We start from the raw sequence: 15,453 nt of genomic DNA, 5'->3' as shown, positions 1-15,453 counted from the left end.
CAGCGTCCCAATTTCGACATACTTTCTATTGAGAGAATCAGAGATCTACACATAGGAACAGCAAGAGGCCATTCAGCCCCTGAATCATGTTCTGTCATTTCACTAGTTCACTGTTTTAACTTCATTTATCCATCTTGATTCCATAAACCCAACAGTATAATTAGACGACCTATTGTCTGGTTTTAAACGTCCTATTCCAGCTGCAACAGCTATTTGGGGAAAGAGTTCCAGATTTCCAACCTCTCTTCTTGTGAAAATATACTTTCTGAAAAATCAGGCTTGAATTTTAAGATTCTGTGCCTTTGTGCTGGACTCTCATGTTCCCACGACAACAGAACAACATTTCTCTCGAATAACATCATCACCTCCATTTAATCATCTAAGCTCCTCAAGTAGTTCATTCTTCACTATATTTCAATGGAGAAAGAGTGCAGGAAGCTACAGCACAGAGGGTTTTGGGGTCCTAGACCATGAATCACAAAAGGCTAGCTTCCAAGTTCAGTGGGTAATACAGAAGGCAATTGGAATGTTGGTCTTTATTTCAAAAGGAATGCAGTATAAAATTAATGAAGTTTTGCCAGAAGTCATTAGTCAGGCCACAGCTAGAATACAATGAACAGTTTTGGTCCCATTATCTAGGGAATGATGTACTAGAATTGGAGGCAGTTCACAAAAGGTTCAATAGGCTGAAACTAGGTATGGAGAGACTGTCTTCTGACAAGAGGTTGAGTAAGTTGGGTCTGTACTCATTGGAATTTAGAAGAATGAGGTGTGGCCTTACTGAAACACACAAGATTCCTCAGGAACTTGACAGGGTAGTTGTGGAAAGGTCCTATACTTTCCCTCATGGGGAAGTAGACCTTGAGACGGCCATTTGGTTGGTGCACATCCAGTATGTCTGCGGCTGGCACATGGTGTAGATCAGATTGATGTTGCAGGGGACCATACACCACCCTCTGAATTCTGACTGTTGGGAACTATGACAAGCTGTCTGGCTTCTGTCTGTGCTCAAACTGCTACGAGTCTTTAAGCTCTGACGTTGGGAATGAGCGCTGGAGGTGGGAGCAGTGGGGGTGCCAAAAAGCAAAGCAAAACATCAAAGTAGGTATGAAGTGAGTGAGCACCAGGAGAGCAAGCAATGAGGACTAAGCTGCACCCTGGTCCAAAATGTGAGTGGGGTGTTTGGCCATGCACATAAGTTGTCTTGGCAGCAGCATCAGAATGAAAAGGTGCTGATGTGCTCCAAAGGGTAGCACTGAAGGGCAGAAAAGTACCACCAGTGGATCGGAGAGTACTACGATGATGTGGTGAGGCTGGTACACGTCAATGCCCATGGGCATGGGGTTTGTGCAGTCACTGTCCATGGCCCGTGCCCTGAGATGGGTAATGGAGGAGAAAGTGAGGACTGCAGATGCTGGACATCAGAGCTGAAAATGTATTGCAGTCTTTGAAGAAGGAGGCCCTCTGGGTTCTTTGAAGAAGGAGGCCATCTGGGTCAGATGGCCTCCTTCTTCAAAGACCGCAATTTCCCCCCCAGACGGGATTGACGATGCCCTCCATCGCATCTCCTCCACCTCCCGCTCCTCCGCCCTTGAGTCCCGCCCCTCCAATCACCCCCAGGACAGAACCCCATTGGTCCTCACCTACCACCCGACAAACCTCCATATACATTGTATCATCCATCGTCATTTCTGCCACCTCCAAACAGACCTCACCACCAGGGATATATTTCCATTTCCTCCCCTATCAGCGTTCCAAAAAGACCACTCCCTCCTTGACTCCCTCGTCAGGTTCACACCCCCCACCAACCCAACCTCCACTCCCGGCACCTTCCTCTGCAACCGCAAGAAATGCAAAACTTGCGCCCACCACCCCCACCCCCCTTACTTCGCTCCAAGGCCCCAAGGGATCTTTCCATATCCGCCACAAATTCACCTGCACCTCCACTCACATCATTTATTGCATCCGCTGCACCCGATGTGGCCTCCTCTATATTGGGGAGACAGGCCGCCTACTTGCGGAACGTTTCAGAGAACACCTCTGGGCCACCCGGACCAACCAACCCAACCACCCCGTGGCTCAACACTTCAACTCCCCCTCCCACTCCAAGGAAAAGCAGGTCCTTGGACTCCTCCATCGCCAGACCATAGCAACACGACAGTTGGAGGAAGAGCATCTCATCTTTTGCCTAGGAACCCTCCAACCACAAGGGATGAACTCGGATTTCTCCAGTTTCCTCATTTCCCCCCCCCCCCCCCCACCTTGTCTCAGTCAAATCCCTCGAACTCAGCACCGCCTTCCTAACCTGCAATCTTCTTCCTGACCTCTCCACCCCCACCCCCACTCCGGCCTATCACCCTCACCTTGACCTCCTTCCACCTATCGCATTTCCAAAGCCCCTCTCCCAAGTCCCTCCTCCCTACCTTTTATCTTAGCCTGCTTGGGTACTGGAGGGGCAAGGAGCAACTTGGATTCACCAGGTAACTGCTCTGACTTTTACATCACGAACACTCAGTGTCTGGTTTCTATCTAGCAGGTGGCAGAATGGGAAACTGCAGGGTAACGAGACTAGATTGGGTGGTAATGAGGCTGAAAGTGTGCGATAATCCATGCCAATAGGCCTCTTGCCACTGACTTGTGAGAATCTTGGTCTCATCATTCAACACTTGGTGGCAGAATGGGACTTTCTGATCTCAACATTGGAAAGGTCCTGTAGCAGTTTCAGGACAATCCCCAGGTTTTGAAAGGAAAATGGTTTTCTTGGAGAACTGGTCAACTTAGCATTTGTACAGGCAGGATTTCCCAGTAAGCCTGACACTTGTTTCTGGGCACAGAGCTCCTCAGAGGTATGAGATAACTCAATCAACAAACTGACACCCAATAGACATTGTATCAAGGAACAGGCAGAAAAATGCTAATGGACTAAAACTGTGAACAATGGAGCCCATCTAGTTAATGGGATAACGATTTGATCTAATCGGAAAACAGTTTTGAAGGCTCCATGAAATCATCAACATTTAAATTTGGAACAATGTCGACACTTCTGACTCCACAGCTGATGCGATTAAACTGGCCCCAGCAATCACTGGAGATTCTTTGTAAAATAAAAATATCCAAGGGGCAGAGTCAGCCGGCCCGCCCCTTTGAAACTGCAAGGCCAGAGCTTTCAGTCTCTCTCCATTGCTTCATGCACTTCCCTCGCCCTGAGCTCACTGCTCCTCTGGACACCAACCCCTTGGGGCTGAAGGCACCGACCTCGTCTGCAAACTCGGACTTCGGGAGTCCGCAACAACACCCGAAGCGGAGAGGGAGCCCCACCAGACATGCGACAAGTCCCTCGGAGACTGTAAGGACCCTTTGCTGGTCCAGGACGCTCATTCTCTGGGGTGATTGGTTGGGCATGGCTGGGGATGGGGTGGAATTTGTGTAACTTCTAAAGTAGAAGTACCCTGTAAATTGTGTAGGCTTAAAGATTTACATATTATCTGCTCCAGCTTTCTTATCTTCTACAGCATAGTGTCGGCTATAAATTTTATTAAGGTATTGTACGGATTGGGCAAGTTGAAGTTTTCTGTAATAAAGTTCACTGGTAATTTTGAACTCATATTTGAGTCCATCTGTGCTTCATCTGCTTGGCAGAGTTCACAGTAGATCCCAGACCATAGTTCCAGTGTCAGGACCGAAGGGTGATCCGGGCAGTTCGAACCGCCCACTCAAGGGGGATTGCTGGTCAGGATAAAGCAGCTTGATCCTCTTTCTCTCTCTTGGGGGTCCTGCCCGAGTGGGTAGGTACCCGGTGGCCGTTGTCCCACCAACAAGAGAGGGAATCGCCCAGGCATTGGTGTGCGGAGATAAGGTCCGACTCGCTGGTCAGGCTATAAACAGCGAGTTCAGCTCAGCGCTCTCTCCAGTGGAGTGGCCCTCGTGCGGCATTCTGGGTCGTTGAAGTTTCAGAGCCTGCTGGAGAGAGACCACCACAGTAAATCGGCGGACCACCAGACACTGGCCTGAGTGCAGAGTAAAATGAAAAAGGCCCTCGTACAGAATGGCGACTACAAAGGGATGCTGGTGCTCTGGGATTTGTGATTTGCCAGAAGCTGTGCGAGAATGAAGCAAGATGGAGGAGAGAATCTCCTCGTACCTATTGACCAAGAAATGGGTAGTGGCGCTGATCACAGTAGAGCAGCCGGCAGCAGCTGCCACTGAGTGGACCGAATATAAAGAATATAACTCGCGGTTAGAGAAGGCAGTGTGGCTAGCCTGTTTGGCACAACAGGTGGCCAAAATGGAAGGAACCATAGTGGGGTTGCAAGTGAAATTGAGGGAAGCACAGGCCAGCACTGAGGGGAGCGCTAGAACAGGCAAGCAGCTCCATGAGGAGCTGGGAGAAGCAAAGCAGAGCTTGCCATAGGCTCAAGAATCACATAGGAATACTCAGGAGTTCCTCCAGTGCCAGGTGTTAAAGGCCAAGGAGAAGGAACAGGACGTCCAGGAACTCCTAGCTCAGAGTACACAAAGGTACAGAGAGCAGGAGGAGAGGTTCAGGGACATACAGGCAGCATATAGAGTTGCCCGTGAGGAGCTGGGGGACAGTGATCACGGGTCATTTAGAGTGAGGATAGGGGGGGCTGGAGGAGGCTCTATCCAAAAGGATGGATGTACCTGGTACTCCCAGGGGCGTCCCCAGGGGATAGAGGGCTCCAAGCAGCAGATGATTTTCCCAGTGCAGCGGGGAATAGACCGTCTTCTGAGGCACCGGTAGTGAGTCCGGGTCAGCAAGTGAGGTTCGGTCAGTCCAGGGAGAGACAGGCCCAAGGAGGGGAGGGGGGGGTTGGCAATGATGTCATCATGTGTGGCACATCTGATGAGGTGGGGTCATCAAACATGAGGGGGGGGTGGGGGAAGCTGGATGCCGAAAGACTGGGGGACAGCAGCCCCAGGTAGGGCAGATGTGCCCGATCAGACAAAGAAAACATGGTCCCCCAGTTGGACAGGCTGACAGGGGGCCGTTGGAAAGTGATATAATTATTCCCCTCAGGATACACGCGCTCAGGGGAATGGTGGCCCACATCCCTTGGCTGACTAGGTCAGGGGGACCCTTGTTACACTTCATGAAGGTGCAGCAAACAGCAGATCTTAATGACTGTGACAAGGAAGAGAGAGTGAAGCTACTCCTGATGACGTTACACTCCTATTTGTGTAAGGCAGTGACCCCCAGGGCAGGGGGAAGACCTGCCACACTGGCAGTGGCCCAGACAGCGGTTCTGGAAGTGATGGGGTTAACTCGGGGTAGTCCCTTCACTCAAGTGTGGGAGATGAAGCAACAGGGTCGCGGAGACCCTGGACATGTTTGCAGACAGACGCTGGGCAGTCAACGAGGGAGCGTGTAGTACTCGGCTACATAGGCAAAATCTAGATGAGATAACAGCCCACTGGCTGAAGATGCTTGTGGCGAATTGCCTTCCACGAGTGAGGGTGAAGGCGGAGCATTGGTTCAATCCAATGGACCTGAATCCGAACAAGGTAGAGGTGATCAGAAAGCTCATATTGGCATATCATAATGGGGAGCGTAGTGAGGAGAAGCCCTGCACAGGAAAGGTGCATGAGATTTCACCGGCACCCCCAAACAGAAAGGAGTGAAGACAGGAGGGCAGCAGGGTACCCGAGAGGAGACTGGTGTATAATGGGTATGGGGAGCCCGGGCACGACAGAAGGGAGTGTCGGCGCCCCAACAAACCCGTCAGGGAGAAGGTCCCGGAGATAACATCAACAGCCCTGGTGGTGGAAGTACCACCAGGAGAAAATTGATGTCAAAGATTTGCTGGCTTAACTGCAGTTGAAAACAGCAGGACCCGGGTAGGTAACCATGGCGACAGGCCAAAGTGTGCCTCCACCAGCATCTCCATCTCCCCTATGACTGCCACCAACCCAGCCAACCTACCTGTGCCTGTTAGAGTATGGCCCATGTGGGAGACCCTGGATCAGGATTCAAATCCAGGATGTGGTCGGGAGTTACCTGCTGGACACAGGTGCTTCCAGTACCACTGTCGACATGGACAATCCCCGAACATCCACTCTACCCAGTGGGGTGCCCTACAGTCCTGTTGGTTTTACGGGAAACGGGAAGAATGGGTTTTTCTCTGTTTCCCTGTCCATTAATTAGGAGTGCTCCAGGCCCAGTGGAAGTGCGTCCTGATCAGCTGGGAGCAGAAGGGAAAGGGGATCTTAGACGTCGACTTTATAGTGGCACATCAGATCCTAGTGGACCTGAGAAACCACTGTCTGTGGGGCATAGGAGGGGAAGGGGCCGAGAGGGAGGTGATGGCTACAGACTGGGCGGAGGAGAAAGGGTCTCTATGCATTGTGAAACCCAAGGAGGGGTACGATTTAGAGGCCCTGGTAAGGAACATGCCAACTGTTATATCCAGCCTTGTTGAAGGATATGCTTCAAAAGTTTCACAACTTGGACTTTGAGGATTTTGATATAGAGGAGATGTATCACAGAGGGCGAGATTTCACTGTGGGTGCCAGTAGGCAAAAGTGGGGGGTAATGCTGGAACATCATTAGTTAATAGTATGGGTAATGTGGAGCTAGCTCTGCAGATTAACAGATTAAAGGGGCAGCTCCGAAAGATATTGGAGGATGAAAATACTGTGGTGGGGTCAGGCTTACATGAAGAGTGGCAATGACTCTACATCTTAAGGAAATTATAGTACAATTGGAACTACATGCCAAAACTATAAATGCTTTAATTCGGGAAGACTGGAATGTGTCCGATCAGGCTGCTCAAAATAAGGTGTGTGGGCTGTATGGGGCTTGGTTGCTGGGAGAAGGGAGCAGCAATTTGGAGGACCTGAGGCAAGGAAAGGTTCCCCTCCTGGATAAGCAACCAGCACCTAGCAGCACTACACCCTTATAACAGCACCTTGGGTCCTTATCAGCTTCGTGTGGCCTCCAAGGCCTACCCAGTACCGGTAGATGGTGGAAAGTCCAACCATACTATTATACCGAGTGGAAAACTTAGGAGTAGTTCGTGGGGGAGGACATATTCGCTATGGGAAGGTCCCGCCTTATGTCATAGTGAGAGAGCAAACTGTGGCAGGCACTGACCTTCTGGGTTGTCAGAGCAGGGGAATACACGTACTTCTGTGCCCCCAGCACATGGACGCCAAGGCGAGACCTCAGTGTGGGTTCAGAACTGTTGGGGCAGAGCCTATCAATTGCACCATGGAAGTGATGGCCGCAGACTACGCCTCCCCACAGGTGGCATACATAAGGGATGGGACATACTGTGTCACCACCAGTACTCCGTGTTATCAACACAGACCACAGCAATAGTGTCCGATAACGCACAGCACCTTTGTCCAGGTGGCACACCAGTGGATATTGCCCATCCTGGCACCTTGCTCAGTCCACCTCTCGGTACAGGAGAATGTCTCGGATCTACGAAAGTACATAACACATTTTGGTTATGATATATCCCCGCGCCGGAGCAGCTCAAAGCGCTCCAGGCAGCTGTACATTGTCACGGAAGCATTTCTTCTTCCTGGAGCAGAAAACTTGGAACATCGCCCGAGAGATCCAGGACATAAAACCGCTTCAATGGTGGGATCTAGGAGCGTGGATTGTGATCCCAGCATGGGTAAGAATTGTCCCCCACTTGTTATTGTTATTGTTCACATTTGTTATTGTTCAAATGGTTTTAGTCCTGTACCTAATAGGCGCAAATTGCCAAGCCCGAAAATGCAAAATTGTGCAATAATCCATGCCAATAGGCCTCTTGCTGCTGACTTGTGAGAATCTTTGTCTCATCATCCAACACTTGGGACTTCCTGATCTCAACATTGGAAAGGTCCCCTCAAGGCATCACTCAATTTTCTCAAATTTCTCACCCTGGTGCACAATATTCAGGGGCTGAGAAGATTCTGCCCCACATCTCTGCTGCCTCTACTGATCTTCCACTGTCTTCCACTCTTAACTGTCACACAGCTCTGACATTTCCTCCACTTTCATTACAAAATCAGATCTACTTGTATTTATATAGCATCTTTCACCTCCTCAGAACATCAAATAAAGCATTTCATAAGTAACAACATAATGAACCATTACATTCTGTTTGTGCAGAGCGAGATCTCATTGAGATAAGTAACCAGACAGTCTGCTTTTAATGATATAAGTTGGCCCAGAACTCCATCCCTTCTCTTTGTTTACTGCTGAAGGATATTTTGAAACAGGATGCCTCAGTTGAACATTTCAACTGATAGATAATGCAGCACTGCCTCAGTGGTACAAAGGTTGCATCCGCTTCCATTTCATACTCTGCGTCTGATGCGAGACTTGAGCCCGTGAGCTTAGAAGTCAGAGATGAGGGTCACGGAATGAAGAGCAAGATCCCAGGCCCTCACCCTCTCAGTTTGCCCATTGAACAGCTGCAGCCAGCTGAACAGCGTACCTTCATCCTGGTTGGACTCAGCAATCAGGTGGCAATGGTGCACAGCGGCAGCAGCGATGTCCATTGCTCGGTCCACAATAAAACTACCTTCTGTATCAATGTACACGGACTCACCGCCCAGGCCACCAAAGCATTCAGGGATTTGCGAGTCCACAACCAACTGGATACTGCACAACATGGAGAAAACAAAACAGGGATCTCAGTTGACTGACTGCAAATGCACAGGTTGCTCACTTTTATTTTAAATTTCAAGATATACTTTATTCATTAAAAAATATCTTTGTATATCCAGTATACATTGTCACAAAAGCAGTTCGGTTCTGTACAGTTGCATATCAAATGAACAAACAAAACACTGGACTTTGACTCAATCTGAAAAAAACAAAGACCTCTCTTGTACATATAAACAAATATTTACATATATTTGAGACAGTGGGAGGGTCTGAAAATTGAATGCACCCCCATTTACCTTCAGCAGGAAGACCTCAGAGAGTGGTCTTTCCCCACTACACCTTGACGGCAGCTGCCAAGTTTAGTGAGTCCCTCAACATATTGTCCTGGATCTTGGAATGTGCCAGTCTGCAACACTTGGTTGGGGTCGACTCCTTGCTTTGGAAAGACCAATAGGTTTTATGCAGACCAAAGAGTGTCTTTCAACGAGTTGATGTTTGTCTCTATGTGCGTCCCAGAGAACAGACAGCTCACGCCACATTACATGCATGGAATAACTCCACAGAAGCCAGTATCCCGTCACCAAGTCACCCTTTTTTAACATGTGCACAGTACACTGGTTATAGCCAACCAGCTCAGAGTCGGTCCCTGAAGTCAGGAGATTCTCAGAATCACTTGTTACTTTAATTTATTAATTTCTCCGATGAGGAGATTTCGAATCACCAGTTTATATCTATCAGTCCTGATTCGCCCAGGATAATAACCTCAATCAAGGATCTTATAGTTAATAAGATCCACCTGGTTCCAATTACTGACTTTTAGGGAACTCTCCAGAATTCCAATTCCTTTCACTATCCAGTCAGAACAGTAAAAGGTAGAAGGCTATTTGACTGTAGCTGGGGTGTAATTGATTAGGAATGGATTTTTTTCAGGATAAGTAACATGGTGAAGACATGGGATCAAACCTGCCCACAACATCACTGCAGCTGTTAACCTCTGATTGTAGGAGAATAATTATCGATAAACTATGAAGCTTATCAAATTTGCATTGTACTGTGCACCTTGTTGGTTCCATGTTTGAGACACAGTATTAAATAGGGACTTACATGGGTGCAGAATGGTATCCTACCTTAGCTGAGTTTTCCCAATACCAGGAGCACCACAGACCTCTACGATTTTACCAACGGGTACACCTCCCCCTAGGACTTCATCAAGAGCAGAGCAGAAGGTGATGATGGAGCCTTGAGCATGCTCCTGCTCCAGCAGTTCCAGAGCTGTGTACTTGCGAGCAGACGGCAACCTCACACTCAGCTGGGATTCCTCTCCAGACCCCTCTTGTCTCACAATTTGTAGAATTTCTAATGCTTCCTCCTTGGAGATGCCCAGCTCTAAATAGCAATGTAAAGGATACACTTTCAGGACAGATAGAAAGGAATATTCAACCACGTTGTGAGAGTCAAAAATGCAATGACTGGCATGCCGCAGTGGGAGGTGTCAAAACATTTCTGAATGGGTGAATCAGGTGGACGTATCTTGCAATATTGAGAGCTGGTGCAGATTATTGCATGCTTCTAGATTTTCCATCTTCCTAGGTGGTACCAGTATTTACTGCTAGTGCCAAAGATACAACTATGCAACATAGGATTGGAGCAACAGGGAAGCCAGCCCAGATTCAAGGCAGTTCTTCTCCCTCATCTTTGTGAATGCCATGGTTCAATTTTACCATTAAAGGGAATCGTCCTAATTTAATCAGGGCATGGAAACAAAAATCCCCTCTTCTCTGGAGGCTGTCAATCCTGGGGCACGAGGCACTCTCCAGGGCCTTACCCAGATGCTCATTCCCTATTGTGAATCCAACAGATTGTACAACCTGGGAGGGCATCACAGCCTAAACAAACCCCATTTTCTCACATCGGGACTAGAACCTCTAATTGGGCTGACAGCCTTCCCACAGGCCAAAGACCTCAGCTGAGCCCTGTCCTCACTGTCTGAAGGTAATAGTCAACTACTGCTGTTGTAATCACAGCTTATATTTTCCAAGGCTCTTCATAGGAGCATTTTCAAACAAAATAAGAAACCAATCTGAAATAACTCCACAGAGATCGGTATCCTGCCACTAAGACACCCTTTATTTACATGTGGAGAGTCCTTGACATTGATCCATCTCCCTCAGAACCAGCTCTCAGAGTGAACAGAACCCCTGACACTCCTGCTATTTAAAAAACGTCTACCTGAAAGAAGGGGGAGAGAAAAAAGAAAACTCTCTTTCTTAGTAGCATACCCAACAACAGTAATAACACACTGATTGTGTGATCCAGACAGTTCATAGTCAGACCCCTCCCTAACACAAATTGGAGAGTCCTTCACCACTGAGCCAGCTCCCTCAGAGGCAGCTCTCAGAGTGAACAGAACCTCTGACACTCCTGTTTTATCCTTCAGCCAGGGCTCCCTGGTTGGATCAGGTTAACAGCCCCATCAGGCAACATATATTCAATGAGGTCCATCTGGCTGGCCTCTTTACAATCACTACACAAGTCACATTAGGAAACTTTAATGCAGGTCATCAAAAGTGTGGTCAAAGCAGGGGAAAAATAAAATAAAGAATGAAGGTATACTGGGGTATCCTGAGCTCCATTTTAAATATACAGGATGCATCAGACCAATATGTAACATGCACCAGTTTTACTGTTTCTTTCCCAATGATAGCTTTTAGTAAGTATTTGAAAGAAGGAAAGTGAGGTAAAGAGGCAGAGAGGGAGGGTATTCAAAGACCCAGGGCCATGGCAGCTGAGGGCATGGAGACGAAGGCTGGAGGGATTAAAATTGGGGATGCTTCAGTGGTGATTGTAGAGAGTTTTGGGACTGGAGGAGATTACAGAGATAGGTAGGTACAAGACCATGGAGGTCAATAGACTATTTAACACCAGAATTCTGAAAGTGAAGCTAAGGTTTCGAATTGTATGGAACTTGGTTTGCTCAGTCCTTTGAGCATAGGAGTTGGGAAGTCATGATGAGGTTGTACAGGGTGTTGGTAAGTCCCCTTCTGGAGTACTGTGACCGGTTCTGGTCGTCCTGTTATAGAAAGGACATTATTAAGCTGGAGAGGGTTCAAAAGAGATTTACCAGGATGTTGCCTGGTCTTGAAGGTTACTGGGGGGGAGGAAGGGGATTGAATAGAAGGAGGGGATGGGGTTGTGGGGAGGGTAGCTGTGACGACGATAGGTAGATGCAGGTAGGGGGTGATGGTGATAGGCCGGAGGGGAAGGTGGAGCGGATAGATGGGAAGGAAGATGGACAGACAGGACAGGTCAAGAGTCAGCTCAAGAGTTGGAGGGTTGAATCTGGGATGAGATGGGGGAGGGGAAATAAGGAAACTGGCGAAATCGACATTGATGCCATGTGATTGGAGGGTCCCAAGGTGGAAATCGAGGCATTCTTCCTCCAGACATCAGGTGGTTAGGATTTGGCGTTGGAGGAGGCCCAGGACTTGCATTTTCTTGCAGAGCGGGAGGGGGAGTTGACGTAATCAGCTACACCAAAGGATTGTTTGGTGTGTGCATCACAGAGATGTTCTCTGAAACGTTCCACGAGTTGACAACCTGTCTCCCCAGTGTAGAGGAGACCACATCAACATCAACAAACACAGTAGATGAGGTGTTTGGATGTGCAGGAAAATCTCTGCTGGATGTGGAAGAATCCTTTGGGACCTTGGATGGAGGTGAGGGAGAGGTTTTCTACCACATGCCGCCACATGATCTATGATCATTACGGTAGCACATAGCCCTGACTTGCTGATTTAAGTCAGCATGCTGTCCTTATTTTATGCAATTTACAGGAACAGTGAATCTTAGTTTCTGATGTGGAGGTGCCGGAGTTGGACTGGGGTGGATGAAGTTAAAAATCACTCAACACCAGGTTACAGTCCAACAGGTTTATTCGGAAGCACTAGCTTTTGGAGCGCTGCTCCTTCATTAGGTGGTTGTGGAGAATAAGACCATAAGACTTAAAAGAAGTTCTGGGATCTACACATCAATGAACCAAAACCCATTCCAAAAGACAAAAGACTTTTTTTGCCCGAAACGTCGATCATTCCTGATGAAGGGCTTTTGCCCGAAGCATTGATTTTCCTGCTCCTCGGATGCTGCCTGACCTGCTGTGTTTTTCCAGCACCAATCTAATCTTGACAACAATTCAGGCTTGTTCAATGTATCATTTCAATTGCATGACACTGTAATATTTTGCTATAAATTCTCTATCTTATGGTCTTAATCACCACAATCACCTGATGAAGGAGCAGCGCTCCGAAAGCTAGTCTTTCCAAATAAACCTGTTGGACTGTAACCTGGTGTTGTGTGATTTTTAACTTTATCTTGGTTTAGCGAGTTTCGGTGATCTTGTGCTTTTGGTTTATTACGGTAATTTATGCCCCTGTTTCAAAGTGTTAGTAGCCATTCCTTTAGGTACATTACGGTCTTTTACTGTATCCTTTTACCTTTGCTGAGTTCCGTGGCTCTCACCCCGCTCAGATCCTCAGCGCTTTGGAAGCCGGAGCTGATCAGTTTGACCCTGATCCCGGGTGGGAATGGGAAGCTGCCCAGGTCCCTCTGCATCTTCTCCTCCCGCAGCAGCCGGAAAACCCCGGGGCCTCACTTCAAGCAGACCTCGAATAAACTGCCTGTGATTCCCTTTATCATTTCCTGTACCGCTTCCCCCAGGAGAGTAACCTGGCGAAGCAAAATAAAATCCTTCATAAGCAGCGGTGCGAACTTCAACCACTTCACTCCTGCAACATCCCCCGCCAAAAACAGGCTTGTTAAACAGCTCCCTGAGCCTCCTGCTGGCTTCATGGAGACACTTCAGGGTCTTAAAGGGACAGAATAAAAAATCACACACCACCAGGTTATCGTCCAACAGGTTTAATTGGACGCACTAGCAACCACCTGATGAAGGAGCAGCGCTCCGAAAGCTAGTGCTTCCAATTAAACCTGTTGGACTGTACCCTGGTGTTATGAGATTTTAAACTTTGTACACCCTAGCCCAACACCGGCATCTCCAAATCATTAAAGAGACCGTGCATCCCCAAGGTTGGGGAGAGAGATGCTTCTCACCAACTGTAGCTCAGTTGGTATCTTCAAGACATGGTATGGCCAGTGGTGAGAAAGACCCTCCCAGTCAGATCCTTTCTTCATACCCAGAGTGTCACCCTCCTCTGTATGTTGCCCTTGAGGTGGCGGCAGTGGGAAAGAGAACACCGCCAGTTGTTTTGTGAGGTTCATCCCAAGTAGCACAAGGACATGCAACTGCATTCTACGGGCTGTTCCCAGGGATGCACACTGTGACAAACATTTGGAAAGCAGTGACAGAATCAGTCCAGACCGGCATGGATTCAATAAAGGGAAATCATGCTTGACAAAGAGAGACATAGAGTTGTCCAGCACGGAAACAGATCCTTTGGTCCAACTCGTCCATGCTGACCAGATATCCTAACCTAATCTAGACCCATGTGCAAGCATTTTGCCCATGAACCTCTAAACCCTTCCTATTCATGTACCCATCCAGATACCTTTTAAAAATTGTAATTAACCACCCTGGCAACTCATTCCGTACACGCACCACCGTTTGCATGAAAAAGATGTCTCTTGGATCCCTTTTATATATTTCCCCCTCTCATTTTTACCAATTGCCCTCTAGTATTGGTCTCCCCTACCCTGGGAAAGGACATGGTTATTCACCCTATCCATGCCCCTCATGATTTTATAAACCTCTGTAATGTCACCCCTCAACCTCCATCACTCCAGGGAAAATAGCCCCAACCTATTCAGCATCTCCCTATAGCTCAAACCTTCCTCTTCACTACCCTGTCTCTCCTTTGACTGTAAGTGCAACTGAATGTTTCACAGGAACTATTAAGTACATACTGTAAATATAAGCAATATGTCAAATATGCAGGACTGTATGTACTGTATTGCCAGAAATTTAACTGTATGACATTTTATGCAATGTCAAATTTGAGTTGTTATATAACATGCAAATTTTATGAATATTTTGGGGCAGAAAATGTTAGCCTTTACTGCAAAATATTAGAGTGAATGAATCTTATTACATTAAGGCCTATGTAGGACAGTACGTAGAGCATTATGTACAGTTTTTGTTTCCTGATCTAATGAAGGACATACTTGCCTTGGAGGGAGTACTTAAGTTTTTAACCTTTGGTTTTAGAATTAAACACGAAGTTCTGGTGCTGTTGGCTCAGGCGAACATAAAAGATCCCATGTTATTGGTGCAAACCTATGAAGTTCTGATGTCCTGAGCTGACAATTCTTCATCCACCAAGATACCCTGAAGGCTGTGTTTATTGCCAGCCTCAGCTGATGCATCAGCGATCACACATAAGTAGAAACACAACTTTACAGACAAGCACCTGAGCAAAGGTTTGCTGAAGTCAGCACACATTGTTGGACGGTAGAATGAATTTGTCAGTGTGTCATTTTATGAAACTTGCAGCTTTGTTGTGCTGAAGCATCCAAGCAAGCGGTATCCTTGAAATTAACTACAAACCCACCACCTGACTTATTCTCTATTCCCCGAGCAAAGGATGTGGCAGTGAGAGGCATTCAGAAAGCTCTGTTGCAGTGATGTTATACCACTGGCCAGCATCCATTAGCCATCCTTGCTGACCATCTGAGCATTGACAACAGACATTATGAACACTGAAATAAACGCAGACTCTTCTAATTTGTCGCTTGTGAAGTTTTATTGGCCATTGCATATGTACACCTAAAGTCATTGGCTAGAAATATTGGAGTATTTCTCATGTTGTATCAAAAGT

General features: G+C 47.5%; 1 protein-coding gene across 3 annotated transcripts in view; it reads right to left on the bottom strand.

The window, feature by feature from the left end:
- rad51c (RAD51 paralog C) overlaps positions 1-13,415 on the bottom strand; it is a 30,142-nt gene extending 16,727 nt beyond the window's left edge. For all 3 annotated transcript variants that reach the window (XM_043718156.2, XM_087977220.1, XM_043718157.2), the window contains exons 1-3: positions 13,117-13,415; positions 9,754-10,012; positions 8,454-8,620 (exon numbers count right to left, since the gene is read on the bottom strand). In XM_043718156.2, coding sequence (XP_043574091.1) covers positions 8,454-8,620; positions 9,754-10,012; positions 13,117-13,234 — 544 coding nt within the window. In that variant the 5' untranslated portion in view covers positions 13,235-13,415. The remainder of the gene's footprint in view (positions 1-8,453; positions 8,621-9,753; positions 10,013-13,116) is intronic.
- Between the last annotated feature and the right edge of the window lie 2,038 nt (positions 13,416-15,453).

This window comes from Chiloscyllium plagiosum, unplaced genomic scaffold (genome assembly GCF_037043375.1).
Source record: "Chiloscyllium plagiosum isolate Xiang-an unplaced genomic scaffold, Cpla_swu_hap1 HiC_scaffold_31, whole genome shotgun sequence".
In the NCBI taxonomy this organism is placed as follows: Eukaryota; Metazoa; Chordata; class Chondrichthyes; order Orectolobiformes; family Hemiscylliidae; genus Chiloscyllium; species Chiloscyllium plagiosum.
The sequence above is the reverse complement of the archived record's forward strand: the minus strand, read 5'-3'. Positions and strand labels throughout refer to the sequence as shown.